The 20,957-nt window shown below is 36.4% G+C and overlaps 1 protein-coding gene across 1 annotated transcript in view; it reads left to right on the top strand.

Annotated features, from left to right (window-relative positions):
- LOC149081678 (cell adhesion molecule Dscam1-like) overlaps nucleotides 1-20,957 on the top strand; it is a 205,439-nt gene that overhangs the window by 140,896 nt on the left and 43,586 nt on the right. The window contains exons 17-18 of the mRNA XM_089237082.1: nucleotides 8,972-9,136; nucleotides 15,903-15,973. Coding sequence (XP_089093208.1) covers nucleotides 8,972-9,136; nucleotides 15,903-15,973 — 236 coding nt within the window. The remainder of the gene's footprint in view (nucleotides 1-8,971; nucleotides 9,137-15,902; nucleotides 15,974-20,957) is intronic.

Genomic DNA, 20,957 nt, shown 5'->3' on the forward strand with positions numbered 1-20,957 from the left:
TTTATACAGGGTGTATTACTAAAATATTATAGTTTAGCAGCGTATATAAGTGCGCCCCTCTATGTTGAATCTGCATCTGTTTCAGATTCTACTTCCGAATCATTAGTGGATTGTTCACTGCTTTCAGTTATTATCAAAATAGTTTCTTTATTATTCATCAAATAGCCCAAGACTTGTTGTAGTTTTCTCGTTGCAGATCTTTGCAAAATAATTTTCCGTTTCCACAAGATCTCTCTTCCGCTCGGCGGCGCCTCCAAATGGCATCCCTTTGTGTACTCACACTGTGTCACATAGTGTATCACGCTTCCCGGATGGCCGCATCTACACGTGCTGGTCTGGCTGATTTTGAACCTTTGCATGTATTCACCGAATGGACCGTGTTCTGTGAGGAACATTATTATTTCTCTCGGCATGACTTTTTTCATTTTACCCACTTTTGGTATAACGTCGAAGACCTTTCTTCCAGTTGTGCATATTTGCCAATGGTGTTGCCATTTCTCTGACGCTTCTTTCGAGAGCAGATTTTTAATATAGGATGCCGGCAATTTCATTAGGTGGTTTTCAAGTTGATGTTTTGTAGCCTCTTTCGCGAATTTATCCGCCATTTCATTCCCCTCAATGCCTACATGAGCTTTCACCCATCGTATTGTAATCTTCCTGTTGTCCATCAGTATTTTTCTAATGTCATGCACTAGGCTATGAGGGGATTCTACGTCTCGTATTGCCTGTATACATGACATGCTGTCTGTGTTTATAGTTGATTTCTCTGCAAAATGTTTTGCATAATTGACTGCCATCCAGATTGCGTATAACTCTGCTTGGAATACAGTATTGTTATTGAGCAATCGGCAGTTCCATTTGTCCGTTACTTCACCCATATATATACTGACGTAGGCGGCCCCTACACCGTCCACGGTCTTTGAACCATCTGTGAAAATAATTCGATTTGTTGATTCTTCTGCATCTGTGGTCAAGACCTGCGTCGGCAAAATATCTTTCACCGGGTGATACGTCCATGGTGGATGTTTATGCTCTATATCTGTAGGAAGATATGTTACATTGTTTATTTTAATCTCACGCTTTAGCCTTAAATTTGCTTTCTGTACTTCGTTGTCCAAAAGTACATGTAGTGGGGGATTGTTAGTTAATACTTGTAAAGCACTGTTTGGTGTTGTGGAAAAGGCTCCAGTGATGAATAGCAGGAATTTTCTTTGAAGAGAGTCTACTTTTGTTCTTAACTGTTGTTTGGGATCACCGAACCATGCGATGGCACCATATGCTATAATGCGGATGGCGACAACTTTATAAAGCGTATTTCTAATTCTTGTATTAATGCCCCATGCAGGACCAGCCATTCTTTTAAAATTTTGTAAGCATTTCTGTGTTTTCGTGATCAGATAATTCACATGTTTGAACCATGTCAGGTTTCTATCAAACATTATTCCTAAATATCTGATGTTCATATTGTGTCTTATTGGATTGTTTCGCAGTCTAATGGTTGGTCTTCCCTTTTTGTGAGAAATCCACAAGTAATTTGATTTGGAGAATTCGATCTCTAAATTATTTTTCATGAGCCAAGTATCCAATAATACCATTGCTGCTTTTGCGTGCTCAGTGACCTTGCGGATTGTAGAATCACCAATTACCATAGCAATATCATCCGCATACACTTGAATTTTTATATTTTCAGGCCAGTTTTTTGTGAGTAAGTCATTTATGACAAGGTTCCACAGCATCGGCCCACTACAGGAACCTTGAGGGCACCCTTTCGTTTGAACTATAGTGGCCTCGCCCTCATCTGTAAAAAGGGATATATGTCTTTCTCTGATTGCATCAATCATTGTTCTTCTCACATTGTCCGGCATTGAGATGTTGAGAAGTTGTTTTACTATTGTTTTATGTGAAATGTTATTGAAGGCTCCCTTAATATCTATTGATATTAGGGCAACATCTTGTTTTTGGCTCTTAAATGTTTGTATGCTGTCATGAATCTTTGATAGTGCTGTCTCCGTCGAGAACCCTTTTCTGAATCCATGTTGTTTATCGCTGATCCACTTCGTTTTCTCGATGTAATAGTTGATTCTTTGTGTCAGCAACTTTTCGAGAATTTTGCCCACTGTGTTTAGAAGAACTATTGGACGGTATGAGTTGATATTGTTCGGATCTTTTCCTGGTTTTAGAAAAAGTATCAGTTGCCCTTTCTTGAATGCTGTAGGGAAAATATTGAAGCTGAGGCATTTATTGAATAGAGTCAGGAAAAAGAATTTGTGGAAAGCATGTATACTTTTAATCAATGCGTTTGTTATTCCATCAGGACCGGGAGCTTTTTTCACATTTAGTTTATCAATTAATCTATTAATTTCTTGAATTGAGAAAGGTGGATCGTTTCTAGTATCAGTATTCTGTGTATTTCTTGACTGCCTTACAGTATTTTCGTTTCCCCCATTATTTTGGGGGAAAATTTCTTCTAAAATGTTTTGGGCAGCTTGCAAAGATGTTGTTGGATGATCAGGATTTACGAGGAATGTTTGTGGAGGAAATGAACTTGTATTTGTGACAGTCTTGTACGCTTTCCCAAAAGGCTCCGTCGCTTTTTCACAAAACTTCATCCAGCCTTCTTTTTTTGCACTGTTGACTTTCTTTTTGTATAATGCAATTTCTTTTCGATATAATTGCTTTAACCTTATTTGATTGTCCGGATCCTTTTCTCTTTCACACCTCCTCTTTAGTGCTCTCAGACGTTTCCTTTCTAACGTTAGTTCATCATTCCACCATGCGAGGTTTTGAATTGGTGAAGGTTTTACTTTTGGAAATGTCTGTTCACACATGTTAGTAATATATGCCATTAGTTCCTGGCATATTCGTTGGAGGGTTGTCTTATCTTGACATTTCCTGAAATTGTATTGTATTGTTTTAATTACGCTTCTTGTTTTCAAGTTGAAAACCTTTAGCTTCCTCACTGTTATTTTATATCGTCGTTGTGGCTTTTGGCAAATAGTCGCATTTGTTTGTATATAAATGTATTTATGTCCGCTGAGCGTCACTTTCTCGTCCACTTTCCAAGATGTATTCAGAAGTGTTGCATGCGAGTTCGTAATAGTCACATCCGGCCATCCTTTCCCATAATCCGTCTCGAAGGTGGGAGGAGAATTACTATGGTTGAGGAAATATAAATTGTTCCTATTAGAATAATCAATGAGCTTATTTCCTCTAGTATCTGTTCTATGGTCTCCCCAAAGCGGGTGATGACTATTGAGGTCACCGCACAACAATAGGTTCGCTTGTGCGGCCAATTTCAATAGTTGGTCCATTTCTTTGAGAACATTCTCAACACAATCTTTCGGTGAAGAGTACGCACTAGCTAATATTAGATCATGTTGAGGCTGTGAGATTCTAATCGATGTGATGTTGTTGCTCGTATGATATGTCATAGGGTGAATGTCTGGATTGAGTACCAGGATTGCCGCCTTTCCATCTCTGGACATCCATCTTTTCCATCTTTTCGGAAATCCAAGCAGTGGCTTCCCTGGTATTCCTGGCTCCTGTAAAGCAATTATGTCAATCTTGTCCTTGATTGCTGTCTCTATGAGCAAGTTTATTGCCGCTCTAGTTCGATCTACATTTATTTGTAGTATTTTGAGATTGCCCATTGAAGATGGTGTCGTTGAATAACATTGAATTTGCTCTTTTCGACTTAATCTTGGGTGTTTTTCCCGTCTGTTATTTTGACATGTTATCCGGGAGTTGGCTATTGCGTCCTTAAGGTTATCTTGAGGCATTGTATATCAAAAATGGAATATTAAAATAGTTACCTATTATACCTGACTTATATGAGTAGGAAAACTATATGTTGTCTTGTTATCAATTTTTCAAGTGTAACTTCAACTTGAAATTGTTCGCGACTGCCGAACTTATGACCTTTGCAGCCGACGAGTCTGTACATATCAAAGTAATTTGACCTTTATGTTCATCTATACTAGCAATGAACTCCTGTAGATTGCTATATTTTAACTGTTCTTCTAAGTCATTCATTACTTGTTTAATCTCCTTTTGGTCAATAGCGTTGAATGTCAGTTTAGATTCATTGTTATCGGCATCCTTATACACGGTATTACAAGCTCTTGTGGTTAGATTTTTCTGGTTAGCACAAGAGATTCCTGCATATGTAGTATGGCTGCTTCGAATTTCACTATGATTCTTAAGATGACAACGATTGTAGAAGACCAAGCCGGATCCAAATCTGAATGTCGAAGAGGCCTCTCCCTTACAGCTCTGTTCCTCGGATTCATAGACAGTATCACCCAAGAGGTTTGAATTTTTCTGATACATTGCTGTTCTTTTGTTATTGAAAGTACGTCCAAAGTTCTTGTTATTTGAAGTTTTAACCCCTTCATATGTTTGCGGTTGAAGTCGGTGCTGTTTAAAAGCATCGGCCCCTGGGCACACAACATATATGTACTGCCGGAGGCTTCGGTTGTTGAGTATAAATCTTTGGATGTTTTTACAGTCTTCTTTAGTGTAACAATCAACTGCCGTACCATTTCTAATGTGTCTGATGTTGTGAATTTTTTTCTCAAATTTTTTGATAATAATTTGGTTGTTACTGTTAGTTCGATGTGATTGAGCCAATCTGTTCTTGTATAACAGCACTGAATACATTTGCCGATTCTTGTTTTTCCTCTGCTGCTTCTTCCTGTAGCTGACTTCTTGGAAAGGATTTTCTGTATTGGAAGAGAGCTCGTCAACTATGATATAGGAAGATGAACTGTCATTTAATTCATCTACATGATTTGATATTATAGAGTCCTTTTGTTGAGGAGGGGAAGATATGGGAATTGATATCTGTGTGATTTTTTCAGAATTAGTCACAACGGGCAAATTCTTCTCTGCCGATTTTCTCGCAGTTCCATGTTGTTTTTCAAGGCGTTGTCCTTGTAGTGATGGGGAGTCTGTTTGGGCCAAACCACTGAGTTCTTGTTTTACAGTCTCTTCAATCCATTCCACAATAGAATCTATCATAGAGTTGGTTTTTTCCAGTGACGCTGCAGGGGGGTTGTAATTGTTGCTTAACCACTGTTCAAGTCTTGTGCGAGTTCCAACTCCAGAGATGCAGGTGTTGACAGCTTTAATACTAGTTGCAGTGTTAATTGATGTGGTTGCAGATGGAGAAAATATAACTTTCTCTGATTGTCGCAGATCATGCGATACTTCTGGAATGTTGGTGTTGACTCCAGCCTCTCTGTGAGTTTTTTTAGCGCCATCTCTTTGTGGTTTCGGAGGTTGTTGTGGTGCTCTGTTGCGCATCTCACCCATTGTTTCGATCTGTGGTTGAGCTGAGAGACGGTCTGGATGCGACTGAGTAAAAAAATGTTGTGTAGTCGAAGTGAGTGTTAGTTCCTGAGGAGAAGATGTTTCTGTTTGGCAGAAGTTGTCCCTAGTAGATTTGAGGATGTTGTCTGCCCAGATATTGATTGCATCAATTATTTTATTGCTTCTTTTGCGTTGTTTAGCGGGAATGTAGAACCCTACATTTCCTCTGCCATTATCACTTGTATAGGAGTTCAAAATTTCCCGAAGCTCCTCCAGGAGTACTTGTACATTTGGTTGGAGTGTTTTATGTGCTGTAAAATCAGTTGAGATTGAAGTATTGGCACCCATCGTTTTTTGTGCATATACTTGATGACCTTTGAGTTTGGGTATGACTTGAGATGAAGCTTGTTGAGAAGGTAAGGTTACAGAATTATTTGCACTCAAATTATCACTGGATTGCATTACTGTTATCAAACAGGGCTTGAGGAGATCCTCAGAACCTCCTTCACCCCTAGATATGGCAAGGTTCTTGCCTTTTTCCTTAAGTCTTGATGAACTTCGTCTGACAGGTTTTTCAGCTGATTTGGGTGTTTCTAACCGACGAGAAGTGTTTTTTGTATTCTTGTTCCGACAGCAAATTTTGTCTTCACATTGAGTTTGTTTTTTGACCCTTATCTCAAGGTTCTCTTTTTTTTCCTTGGAGGTTTTTAAACTTCCTGTTTCTTGGGAAATGTTCATATTGTCAGTATTGTGCTCCTCACTTCTTTTCTTAACTTGAGACTTGACGTTTTGTTTACCAGACCTTTTATTTTTTTTTTACACTATTATGACTTTTGGAATTTTTATGCGAAGAGAGATTCTGTACTTCTGCTGACTTTTCTTGTAAGAAAAAGTGGCTTTTATCAAGTTTCTCTTTCTTGAAGTCTAAATAGTCAAGCATTGTCTGAAGTTCCTTGTCGTTCCCGGTGCAATCACTTCCCTCTGGTAGAGAATCCAAATAACTGCCTTCATCCCATGATTCAATTGATGAGTCCATTATTTTCGAACTAAAGTGATTTGGTTGTTGGACCGTCGATGTATTTAATGAGAGAGAAGTTCCTTTCGAGTGAGATTCAGGGTCACAAGATATGTCAGTATTTAGTTTACCAAGCAGTTTGCGCCCGCAAGAAAGTGGTGTGTTTGACAGACCCAACTGACTTTGGGAATCATTGTAATTGAGATCATCAACAGAGAGGAGTGTCTTTGATTCACTGCCCTGTTCCCCGGAATTACTCGTCCTTTCTTCTACAGAGAAAATCTGTAGGTCATGTAGAGTGTTATTATTCAATACCATTGAGGGTTCAGTTTTCGTTTCCATTGTTTCAAGATCTATGTTTTGTGTCTTTTCTGTCAATGGGATATTCACTGCTACTTGACTTGTAAATGTAATCGGTCCATTATAGGCATCAGTTGCTCGAGAGACTTTTCTCTGACATTCTGAATCTTCCATGCTGAACTTGAGCGAGTCTTGCTTTTCTGGTTGTTCATTATGCACAAATGAAGATGTTTTCTGTATGTTGAAAATACCAATTTTATGTTTCCGTTTTATCTGCTCTGCTTTATTCGAAATTGATGTTTGTGGGTAGCAGGAATTCAGTTTGTAGACCACGTCTGACGTTGACGACGAAGATGAGTGGGAGCCAATCGATGAGTTTGACGACGAGATTGAGACATCTGAGTTTTCCGATGTTGCTAAACGGGAGCTAATATTGAAGGTTTCATTGAAAGACTTGGCCAAATTTTTAAAGACTTTGTGAATTTTGGAGGTTTTCTTGTTGATTCGATTATCTCTCTGTTCTTTTTTCTTTTTATCTGGTTCATTGTGCTCGCTTCTCTCAAGATCTAGTATTGGACTTGTCGTGTTTGTGTCCGTATGGAATGGGTGATCTGTGCAGTCTGGTTGATTTGAAGTTCCCACAAGGGTTTCTTTTTTGTCCATGTTTGAAGCAAAAGCTGGGGTCCCTATAGGTGTCTTATTTGACTTATCCATAGTCTGTACAAAACAATTAACGCCACTACCAATTATGAAGAATATTAACACGAGAAATTTATGCGTGACCTGACTCAATGGTCACCAAATCAAATCCGTTCATTCATCATCAAAACTATATTAAAATGTTCTCAAAATGTAAATTCAGTACAAAACTATTAGCACCACTACCAATAAAAAGAACGCCAACACATGAGAAACATGTATGCGACCCGACTGAATGGTCACCAAATGAAATTCGTTCACAAATATTATGAAATTCGTTCACAAATATTATGAAAAATGTTCAAAAATGTAAACTCAGCACAAAACTATTAACACCATTACCAATTATAAAGAATAACCACTCATGAAAAACATGTATGCGACCCGACTGAATGGCCACCCAATGAAATTCGTTCACAAAAAAATTATATAAAAATGTTCAGAAATGTAAATTCAGTACGAAACTATTAACGCCACTACAAATTATGAAGAACACCAATACATGATAAACAAGTGTGACCCGACTGAATGGTCACCAATGAAATTCGTTCGCAAAAAATTATAGTATAATGTTCGTCAAAAAAACTTTTACCATGGCAAAAGAAAGTCAGTTAAAGAAACAATTCAGGACTTCAAATACCAAACATGGCTAAATGCAGTGAAAAGTCCAACAACCATTTACATGTATAATAAAACTTGTCACCTGGTTCGAAAATGGCGAGTCATACACACAACGCTGGATTCCTTTTAAAAAAAATCATATCTCACCAATTATAAGAGTTATAGCAACGATTAACAGGTTGAATTATTGCAAATGTTCTGGTTGATGATCTCTGTTATCAAGTTTCGAAAATCACTCACCCCTATCATGTCCACTTGGTCTTTAAATGTAGTTTAGAAAACCGCTTGAAAACCATTGAAGTTTATATCCGGAGTTTGAAATCATACCATCCACTTCGAACTAATTGGAATGTTTGAACGATCTTTATACCGTTTTGAAGCTGACATTCCCGCCGACAAATCAGATGAAAAATTTACACCGATCATCACTGAAAATTTTCAGTCATTGATAGCGGAAGATGATAACCGTCGCCCGTTGATCACGACAGCACCGATATAGCACGCGTGGCATTAACAATATCCAAATTTTTTCCTACATCACACAACTTCACATATGAACCTTTACTCCTACACTTAATAAACAATAATTACGCATTCACTGCCTGCCATAACCTAATATTCACGTTTTAAAACGAAATTTTAACGGAGCACGAAAATAAACAAACTGCCTCCATTGTGACTTGACTGGACTCTCTCTAGTGTGAAAGAAATAAGCAACTGATTTTTGAGCTGAGATTTCGTTAGATTACGTAAAATTATGGAATTAAAAAAAAAAACTAACTTTTTTTTCTACTTAATTTCTACCTCTCGTTAGTGTCGAATAATAGTTTTTCTGCCCTATTAGAGCTTTACTGAGATATTCACTCATATCAGAATATTTTATTACCCGAATGAATTCATTCTTTTTGGATAACGGAGGGTCCTGCTTTGAATCTGCAAAATTGGTTCTATGAAATTAATGTGTTTTTTTTTTTTCAGAATTATGCATAATGTAATCTTTACTCTCTTCAAAATTTTATTTCTTAGACAAAAGCTGGGCAAACAACAGATCCATCGCGTCAGGACCAGAGAATAAATACACCATAAGACAGTTGTTACCAGTCACGACCTACTACATAAGGATTTCCGTTGAAAATACTATCGGAAGAAGTCGTCCTAGTGATGCGATCAACGTTACGACTCTCGAAGAAGGTTACTATTATTATATAAATAATAATAATAATACTGATCTCTTTCGTTCCTTTAATAAATCTTGACTTATAATTCAGCAAGAAAAATTTATATTGCTAAATAAATTTTATTTACTATATTTTTATCGGTTTTTTTTCCGTTTTCTAATCCTTAGTACCTTAAAATTTATTTCTCTGTTGACTTGATACATGTTGGATCACATAAATTTGATAGAAAATGCAAAATTTTGTTATTTTTTGTTTAAAAAAATTACTCGGGAAATGTTTTTTTTTTTCTCATTAATAATGATTTATTCATGAAAAATATTTTATGCTTCAAAAGGATGGAAATATTTTGTGAAACGAACTTTAATTCCTAAATCTGAATATCTTTAACGACTATGCCATTATCTTGTATACGTGGTGATTGTATTAATTCTTCCGTATTCAATTTTGATGTGTGTTTTTTTAATTCACTTGGAAGTAAATTTTCGAAAATGACGAATATTTTATACGCATACGCATTTTATAGTACGCATGCCAATAGTAGATGTGTAGGCTGGTTTTAAACTCTTTCAACGTGAAACATTTGCACAGTGAAACTTCCCATTCACAGTGAACAATATTGATAGTAAGTAAACTGGTCGAGCAATATTTGCGTTGAAACCTCGTTTTATAGTGCCAGAGAATTATTGTGAAGTAAGTTTCTCATTGGTGCTTTTGGAAAATAAGACAGTTAAGATTGGTCTTAACTAGACTTTTATGTCGAGAGCTACAAAAGAACTTTTGTACAGTGGATCACCCCATTAACGGACACTTTTTTTGGTTTACGCTGACGGGTTTCGATGTGTTTCACTATCCATTAACGGACAGTCCTTGTTAGCGGACAAAATGTTCGCTCTCAAGTATGTCCGTTTCTGAGAGGTTCAGCTGTACTGTACATACACTGATGTCGAAAAATCAATGAAAGATCTCGTTGTGAGAATGTTAGAATAATTTCTGTTGTAGACGAGAGAGAGACATGGGCATAATACAAGGAGCTTACGAGAAGATGCAATTGTCATATATTTGCACTGCTGTGTCCGGGGCCGATCCTACAAATTTTTCCGCCTGAGGCAAATAATATTTTTCCTCATATCTTATACGACTATCTGAAAAGAGTTTTCTTTTTTCACCCCTATTACTTTAATACAGCGGTTCCCCTTGTGTTGGTCACGAGCTCCTTGGGGGGTTGGGAGGATAACGTTGATAATTTAACAGGTGGAGGGTGAGTTTCCTAAATAAAACGTCCTCATGAGAATAAACATCTCAAATCAATATAATCACTCCTCTTTGAGGGGGGGGGGGTGCAATAGTTGCCGCATCAGTTCAAATTGTTTTTTCCGATGTGTTATGGAAAAATATCTGCCCTTCAAATAATTAATTAAGCTATATTTTGCACATATACAATACATATTACATAACGCATTAAAATTCTACATAAAATGTACTAAAACTTATTTAAAGAAAAATGTTATTCAATCAATTATCACAAACATGCTTTTCCGCACTTTTACGAGAAAACACGAGAATTAATAAATTAATGTTTATTCTGAATCCAAAGACAAAATGTATTTATTAAAAATCCAAGAATCACTCTCCTCATTTCTTGGTTTTTAGAATCGTGATTATCCGGATTATGCTGCTTATATGTTGTGTAGCATAAAAATTTCCATACCTTTTTATTTATACGTTGCTGCGAAATTTTCTAGCGAAGTAACAGCCCTGAGTTCATACCACAGAGTAATAATACTATAGAATGCGCGCGAGGGGTTACAATGTGAAGCAAAGATCCGGAGTCACGTGACTCCGGTCGAAAGGCTGGTCAGGGAATCTCGCTGGCAATGCTTTCCTTATGACTATTCTTATGACGATCTACACGCGCTGTCTTATTTTTGATTAGAATGGCCAACACTTGCGCAGCTTTCGGATGTTCTGAGCGGTTTAGGAAAGGGGGACCAGTATCCTTTCACAAGGGAATACTTTTTTGCTTATTCCTCTTCTTATAAATTAAAAATTGGAATATTAAATTGACGATGCAATGGATTTCTGACGTAATCTCAGTTTTTAACGACTCTATTTTGGATTTAATTCAATTAAAGTTCCAAGTTTTGGTAAAATTCAAATGTCATGAATCATTATTAAATGTTTTAATAGAATTTTTGGCAATAAATGATTGAAATTGTGAGTTTTATGAAGTTTTAACTGAAATATACGTCTCCGCAAGATTTGGCGAGATTTGGTGAGCTAGTGAGTTCATTCGATTTTTGCTCAACTTGGAAGAAAATATGCTTTTCAGAAGGAGAAATTTATGAAAAATATTCTATTTAAATAGAATGTGAGGAAAACTTCCCCCCCCCCTCTAGACAATTGCAGTTTTGCATAAAAATGCATAACAACCTCTAAAAATAATAGTATTTTTACCCCTCTTCACACCTGAGATAAAACTATTACAGAAAAGAAATTTTTTTATTCATTAATTTATGTTTGTTGTATGTGAAATTGCCGCTTCAAACAAGAAAATTAATTATTCAATTGATTTTTTGAGTCAATATCTGTACTAAGACCTGATGTCATATATTGTGTACCTCAGATGTTATCTTGAAAAAGAATCATTCTAAAAACGATTTAATACCTTAAATTAAGATTAACATATGCATACTTTTGGAGCGAAGAGATTACATATGTCACATATATATATATATATATATATATATATGTGACATGTGTAAATATATATACGTTGTTCCGTTTTCCAATATTTGTTTATTTTATAGAATTTATTTTTTCAAATCTGATACTCCCTAAATATTTCACATAAAAATGAGTGAAATTCATTGAGAAAATGAAGGAAAGTTTTCATCAACTTGATCGAATTGAGTCAAATTTCGTTACAGCAACATCCTAGCTTCTGCGAAAACGCGCCAAATGTAATAGCGCAGAACCTGTTCTTTCCCCGACAATACTGCTCATCTTTTCTTCACGTTCGACAAGTTTTATGAATAGCGTGCGCGGTCTATTTATATCTTAAGTCTATGGTTCATACGATTGGCACCAGAGGCGAAGTGCGCAAGAGAGAACATGGGGCGGGGCTGTGCCCTCCCCCAAGAAGATCAAAAATTTTAAATATTTCCAAATATTTAAGTGAAAAATTAAAATAAGGAAAGAAAATATTTTTATACTGTATTTATATTTATTCATTTCTGTCCATTTAAAATGTTTTTTGAAGGTTAGTAGCTCAAAATTTCTGTGGGAGAACTTCCTTGTGCTATCCAAACCCAATGTGCCACTTCTAAAGGTCGACTTTTCGTATGGCAATGCTCGTGACCAGGGTGTAGGGTATTGTAACGTGGTAGGTCTCTTCCCATGGTGCAACCTGGGTAACGCATATTCTACCACAAGTCATTGAACCACTTGAACATTGTTTGGCGCAACAAAACCTTGATGGTCCTTGTGTGTGTATCGAGAGAAAAATAATATACAACGCAATCCGAAATGCGTATGCATCCTCCAATGGTTGATGACACATATCGCAGGAGATCCGCTGGAAAAAAAAGGTGTTATTTGTTTTTGGTCAAATGCTGTTGTGCACACACTCTATAAATACTCAGCCACTACCGCCTTTGCCAATCGACCGCACATTCTGTTATCAAAAATGCTTGCTTAGGTGTCTTATATCACCCCATGAATTCAGAATAACTTTATATTTACATGTGAAAAAGACATCAATGGACTAGAATCCCTTCCGCTACCTATCAAATAAAACTCTGACAATTCTTCGATTAATATTAGGCTAATATCAATTCGGTTAATATCAAAATCCGGTTGCTAATATTATTAGCAACCGGATTTTGATTAATGTGCCGTATGAAAAAACAATTTTATGTGATACTAGTTTATATATGTAATAATAGTTAAATTATCAAGTTTGCTTGAAAAAATGGATGCGAATGATAAATCCTAAATATGACATAGTGGCCTGTGGGTTCCGACTGAAATTGGCAAACACTGCATACCCCTGAGTCATTTCTTAGCCATCCTGGACACTATAATAGTGCGATTTTCGCCATGGTTTCGTATATGTTTTATTAACTACTTAGAGTTTAATATTACCCATACTGGGATATTAATCTTGGAGGAAAAGAAAGCTTAAGCAGGCTGGAGGGGAAATAAAAAGCAGAAAGTCACTCAACAGGGCAATAACAGAATGTCACTTCATCAGCCTGTTAGGACGTCATTAAGTTATAATTAATGCTATTCTTTTAACACTAATCATTCATCATAATGAATATATTACCTACTCTCGTTTTTATGTTTAGCGTCAACTATATATCATATTAATAAATGCGATTATATGTTATTAAATGCAGTCAATTATGATTATTTGATTAAATATATATTATACAAAATTTGATATTTTGCCGTTGGTCTAACTACTTACACTATATATAGTTTCTTATATACATTTTTCACAATCCCGGTACCTCCGATCTTTTTATAACTAGAAAGTTATGATGAAAGTAAATGATAATTTTTATATTTTTAGTTTTACTAATATTCTTTTACCGCACACAAATAACAGCTGTTAAAATTTTGAAGCAGATAATTTAACTCATATTATTGCTTATAAAATTTTAACTAACGTTATTTTATATTGGTTTCTTCATGTGGCACATATTAATCAAAGTCCGGTTGCAAATATCAATCAAAGAATTGTAACAGTTTTATTTGATAGGTGGCGGGAGGGGTTCTACTTCATTGATGTTTTTCTTACATGTAATACTACTGTATAAATGTTTCCAATATTTTCTAGAAGAGGCATATTTTTGCAGATGAAGTTGCATTTTACCCGTTTATTGTGGTTGTGGACAAAAGTAAGTGAGAAAGGCACCTTTTTTCCTGGTGAAAATTTTACAAAATATGGATGTTTCGAGTCTGAGAATGCTTCCATAAATATGGAGTTTATTTGCTGCGCAGAAAAAAAAACCCTTGTTGTATAAGGCAGCACGATATTTTGTCATTCCGCATAGATATCGACATTCTGAGAACAGAGAAACGGGTCTGTGCAGGTAAAATAAAAGGCCATGAGCTCCCTCTTTGGGAAAAAAAGAACTTAAAGGAGATTCGCCCCGGGCCCCAGTGCTAGAAACCCGCCAGCCCTCCGGACTTTAGAGTATGAGGACTGTAGAATATCTATTTGTATAATTTCCCACGTGGAAGAGTGCATATTTAATGTATCAACCAGTGAACATTCGCAACTAATGACTTAGGTCTCATTGTTTTTATTGCCGTGGCCAAAGAAGTCACATCACTTTAACCCTCTTTATCACTATGAAAAGCAGCCCTATGTTCCGCTGCTGTGCGGTCGTGTGGGTATCGTGCTGGACTATCTAAGTTCGAACCCCGTTGACGGCACATTGGTAGTCGACAGTATTGCCGTCTGGTTTTAATGCAGTTTCTCAGCTTCGAGGAGCGAGTGTGTGCGTGTGTGAGCCGGTCTCCCATTTGAAAACGTATCTCCGCAGTGAGTAGGCAGACCTACAACACGGTACTGACATAAGTGGCCGTTCAAGTATTACGCCAGCAAATTTGTAGCTATTTTTTGACCGTCCCTTTGTTAGCAAAAGTCAGCAAAACTCTGACCCCCTCCCCCTTATCAGCAAAATTTCGTCATCAGCTCTGCCTCCTAACCGCATATTGGTGGGATCAGAGACGTGGGGGGCGACGATAATGATTAATGATTTAATGCAAAAAATATTTTTTAAATAAATAAAGGTTTTTCGGAAGAAAATATCTATGTGTTATTATAATCAATTTCTACAAATTTCAATGGTATTTGAAGGCTAAGAATTCGAAATCTCTCGTTAAGAAATCCATTGCGTCCCACCCTCTAAGCCGTATTAACTCTTGGCCCGGGGACCAAATGTGGCCCTGGGGGTTATCTGATGCGGCGTGCCCCCTCAAACCTAATTTTGTAAAACTGAAAAGTAAGCGGCACATTTACAGATCGCTTAAGTGACCCCTGGCACAATTCCAGAGCATTTGAGCGTCCAGGGGGACTTTTTTACATCACTAAAATAGGCCTGTCGCACTTTCACAAATCACTTAGTGATCGGATCACTTTCACAGTGACCAGTGAGACTGTTCCAGAACAGTTAATCGATCCGTGGTACATTTAGAGATCCCTTGAGAGACACGTGGCACAATTTTAGAGCACTTAAGAGGCATCCAGTGCGGTTCTACATCACTTAAGTTACCCGCGGCCCATTCCCAGATTCCTTAAGTGATCCGCGGCGTATCTACGGATCACTTGAGTGATGCATGCCACAGTTCCAGACCACTTTGATCCGAAATATTTAGAGATCACTATGGTTATCGATAGGGGAAATGTTACTTCAGGTGCCCACAAACTCTATTTAAAATTTTCTCTCGTTTTTGATGCACCGATAAGAAAGAAGTAGTTCGAAAAAGTTCGAAACATATATATTTCGAAAAAAGATATCCAACATGTACCTGTTTGTTAGAAATTCCTCGCAGGAATGTGGACAAGATGCTCGTAGTTTTTTTGGTAGTAGTAGTCCTAGGTTCTAATGCGTGTTGTTTCTCTTGAGGTATATTAGCACCCGTATGTTTGTTGAGAGGATATACAAGCTTTGAGAAATACAAGCCTGTTCACGCCCATATGCGCGCGCGCACGAAATGATATGTGCATATATTTTTAGAGTTTTCAAATATGTTTTACTTTACAGCACCTTCAGAGGCTCCGAGGAAAATCCAGGTTCATTCCACTGGTGCTCAGTCTATGAAAGTTTCATGGGAGGTAGGAAAACAATTTAAACTCATTTGTAATCCTTTGATGTATAAAATTCATCAGTTATGTTTTAGGGCGGCATTGCACTTTAAAAGAATTATGATAGTTATTTTATATAACTTGAAAAACGCAATCAAGTAGCGCATCGGATGCATTCCAGCGAATGCAAACAATAGGCTTATTGGTTTCGTGAAAAGCTTGTAAAATATCTTTTTCCAAACGTTTAAAGTGTAATCCCGGCCTTGGAAAAAGTTCTGAATCATTCCAGGTGATTGATTATTGATTTTTTGTATATAATATTCAAATATTCATTCATTATGCAAAATCTATTATATTCGATAAATTGATCGACTACATACCAGTGATTCTCAACGGAATACACCACATCGAGGATACATCGACACTATATTTTCCATGGTGAGCCATCTAGTTCTTTTACGTGGACTAGACTCATTTCATTAAAAATTGACTCATCTAAACTCAATTACCAGGATACAAGTCATAAATTTCGCTTTAAAAATGGCATAGCTGAGCCTATACAAGTTGAATAAAAAGAAAGTACGATAATGGTAATTTATGCACTTATCAGATATCCTTTTGTGAAACGGAAAAGTGCGATGTAGCTTTAGAATCAATCTTTATATCAAAGAAACCTTTTCACTTTACTCTCATTGTCTTTTTCTCAAAATGCCTGCTTCCAATTTGCTGCAAATTGGTTTGACACGTGATGTTCCAACGCTCTACGTCGCACCACGCATCCCGTCTCATTACGCTTCCGTATTTCGTTACGGCTGTTACAAATATTTTGGCCATTAAATTGAAATTTGAATATCCAGAATAAATTAGGAAAAACGCATTTTTCATCGATCAATTTAACACAGAAGCACGAGTCATTTCTCTGAGCAAAATTATCACGTGTATTGGTACCGCAGAGGGAACATAATTATCTGGCTGGGAAAGAGAGAGAAAGAGGCGACTCTCTCGTGTTATATATACTTCAGTACTTATTTGCTTCAGAATTTACGAGCAATGTATTTTCTTTCACAGACGTAAAAGAAAATACATTGTCTGTAATTTGTGTTGCGAAAGTAATTACCGAAAGAAAAATCTTCTGTATACAACCAGAACCGTTTTGGCAAGTGTTGGTAAAACTCTCTCTGTTGCCAATTCTTCATTTTTTTTTCTTTAGTTGATCAAGCACATGCTCTCAGGATTCGTGGAAACGGTTTAATTCATGTCATTATAGTATAACCAGCTCTAGCAATGATCCTCATTGTCATTGCGCTTCACAGAATATGCCCTTCATTTAATGCGCTTTTCCTTATGCCAAACGTATGTTTATCTAAGCGGCCAACCTCACATACAAAAAAAAGGAAAGAATCCATCCGTGTTTTGCATCCCAATTAGATCGATCTGTTCCACCTTTGCGATGTACTGTATCGATTTTGAGACTAAGCAAACTTGACTCTCACTCACCCATATTGGAGAACTTATCTATACCTATTGGGAAGGTGCTGTGCTTATGTGTGTGGGCTTTTTTTTCTTCTTATTCCAACCGGTTAAATTATAATATGCAGATGAAGCAGACGTCTTCTAACTTGTAGATTTTACTTCAAAAAACTTCACTTAATTCAAAGAGTAGTGGGACGGAAATAGTATTCGTAAAACTTTTATTCTCGACGAAAGGATATTTCCACTTGCTCTGGAGAAGTTCCGGGTCTAAAACATAAAAAGGAATTTCGATATTGCGAGAGGAATTGATGAAATGAATTTTGATGCATACTTATCATCTGCAAAACAATTTTAACCTAATATTGATTGAAATTATAATTTTATCTTGCCTGGTGCATTTTGTTGTTCGTTTTCTGTGTTGTGGCTGTGTATTTGGTGACTAGATTATTTGATCGAATATTTGTGTTACCCAATACTATTTCATGGGAATCGAATTGGAATGAAGAGATTTTTGGAATTTCCATGAAGGAAACTATATTTTTAATTGGGATTTCAATGGGCTCTGTGGCGTATCTGTTATCGATGCATTCGAAATGTTCTGAACGCTTTCTTGTAGGTATCCGGGTGAATAAAAATAGTTTTAGATTTTACCGATTTTGTGTGTGTGTACGAAGGTTTTTTTCCTCTTTTACTTCAAGGTGTCTCCTAAATTTTAACATAATATAAAAAACTTTTTTCTTTGTAGAAATATCATTAAAAAGTTACTGAACCATGTATTTATTTCAAATTTTTCACAAATAAATTTGAGTTTTTTCTATCCTACGAATGTAAAAAGTTTTATATATCTCCAATACTTATTTTGTCTTTTGCAAATTTTCAAAAAAAAAAAAATCTTTTGACAGCCTGCGTGAATGATAAAATAGCATGGAATCAATGAAACTGTGTGAATAAAATAAAATTCATTGAAAATTAAGAACCCTGTTCAGTTCATTGTATAATGAAAAAGATTGAGATTTTAATGAGTCAATGTTATTTGAAATTAATTAATTTTAAAATCATTTGAGAAAAAAAAAAACACATTGTAACCTAAGGGACTTGAAAGTGGATCTTAAATCCTTTTCGTTATTTTATGAATTCACTGGACAGTTTTCTTTGTTTAGAATCAATTCTTCTTCAATTTTTCATTGACATCATACTATTTCACTATGCGCGCACGCAGGCTGTTAACCCCTAGAACATCGGTTCTCAAACTTTCTGAAGCCAAGAACCAGTAAAATGCCTGAGACAACTAGACGGACCACTTGTGTCCCGTATTACGAGGTACACCTGTAATTTTGGTTGTACCGTTTTTTCCCAATACATTTCTCCCGTTTTCCCTTTTACTTGAATTTGAAATAATTACTAAATTCGTGAATACGTTGTTTTCCTAATATTTAAATTATATCATAGTAATTATGGCAAAATGTATAAAAATGCATCTCATTTGTCAGTTTCAATGTTTTTTTTTTCGCTATTTTAAAAATAATTGGTGGTTGTGCCAACTTCTGGAAACGTTTTCTGAAAAGAATTCGCCACGTCCCGTATTTAACTTTAATTAGTACCGGGTAATTATTATTACCCGTATTTTTATTTAAGGTCCTGGTTACCGCATTTTTCTCAATTTAAAAGCGTTACCTGATCATATATATACTTTTTTTTCAAGCGATACATTTTTTAACTTTGATTGATTTATAGCCCGTATATGTCCCCAAACGCCAGCAATTTTAGCAGTAATTAGCAAATTGCATTTAAGGTAATGGATCATTTTTTGGCAAACTTAAGGCGAACGACCTATGGAGAACCTAAGTATGAAGGTATAAATTTTATTTCAGATAACCCGAATCGCTCTCACTAATATCAGTGTGTGTGTGTGTCACAACCGTTGAATAATTTTTCATTCAGTTAAATTAAATTATCAAGTCTGCCTGCTGACCAACCATGTCATCACCGCGAACTATAAGTTGAGAAACGCTGCCTAGAATGTTATAAATCCTTTCAATTCTTTAAAATTCAGAGCACATTTCATGTTTCTTTGAGCAGAAATTAGCCAAAAAAGGAACATACCATGATATTGATGCGAGGTAATAGGGAGAAAAAGAGATGTCTAGTTAGATTTTTTTTTTGTGTGGATGGTTTCCATGATGCTACTTGTGCAATAAATAAGGAGCGTGCGCGCGGTACCCAGGTCGATAAGATACTCGCCTAAAGTACCAAAGGATGTTTAGAGGTGTCGCGAGTTCGATACCCGGTACGTCCTTGTCAGAAAACTTTCCTGACACCGGGAACAACAAACACGGCGACATGACACAGAAAAATTGCTACAGCAGGGAGTTCCCCATCGAGAGGTTATCGCACCAACCTCTCGATGAGTATAAAAAACAAGCCTGCCGTAGAGCTCGTGTGCAGAAAATGACCGTGGTGCGACAAAAACTGTCAAATGAGCAGATAAGTAGATACAAGGTTTGGAATTCAACAAAAGGTGATGTGTGTATACTATACAGTTGTTCACGGAGCCTGGAGATTTATGAGTGAATGCTTGGTGAGTTTATAGTTTTATGCTCAGCTCGAAAGTTGCATAAAACATCAGTTTTTTATAAACACGCATAATCAAAGACAATAATAGTTTGCTCCCTGTAGGGATTTGTATTTAAGACCTGGTGTGTGTTGGTGGTGTGTTGGTATTTACCTTCAAAGGCTAAATATTTGTGTACCATTTATGCTATTTTGTTATTGAAGAGGTGCAGGTTTTTCCATCTATTAGTTTTTGGTAAGAGCTTTCAGATTCTTCCGCTTGCATACCAGCGTATATCAGACGCAATATGACCACTTTTCCAGAGGTGGGACTCCATTCAAGATATGGGAATACTTTCCTCCAATTCCTTATGCAGTAAACCTCCCCATAACGATCATTTCCCGTTAATGAAGTTTTTTCAGGCCTGTGGAGTAGTTTTTCGTGACGCGGAACCACCTCCCGCCAGGGCCTTTAATGTTGTCGAAAATGGGCAACAGTTATTGCCACCGTGTACAACACTATTTAAGAAGCAGCATTTTTTGCACTATTGTGCAAGCAGTGCAACTGACCCTCGTCCGTCATGATATTGTGTTAGCGTTTTTTCTCTTCAAATTTTTATTTAAAAAAGATTTTGAATGTGGGGGGAAAAAAACGTGTTTTTAATTCTCTCATTCCAAAGGTTTTGAGGTTGCTTTGTTTGGAGCGCACACACCCACTATAACCTTAGCAGCGAAGGAATGGTATTTTTATTTGTTCCATTTATCTTCCGACGTAATATTACGGCAAAAACACTGGAATGATTAAAATTAAAAATTCATTTTTTTTAATGTATATGTGTAAAAAGTTCGAAATACAGCAATAGTTGTGTGCGTGGATAGTATTTTCAATTATATTTCAACTGGAGCATAATGTTTCATCATGGTAAAAGGTAGGAGATCCCTTAAAGTGTTTTTTGAAATGTTCTCTAAACTACGCTGCAAAATTTAGATA

This window comes from Pholcus phalangioides, unplaced genomic scaffold, assembly GCF_987345545.1.
Source record: "Pholcus phalangioides strain wild (caught in Gottingen) unplaced genomic scaffold, Ppha-v1.0 ptg000009l_1, whole genome shotgun sequence".
NCBI classification, from domain to species: Eukaryota; Metazoa; Arthropoda; class Arachnida; order Araneae; family Pholcidae; genus Pholcus; species Pholcus phalangioides.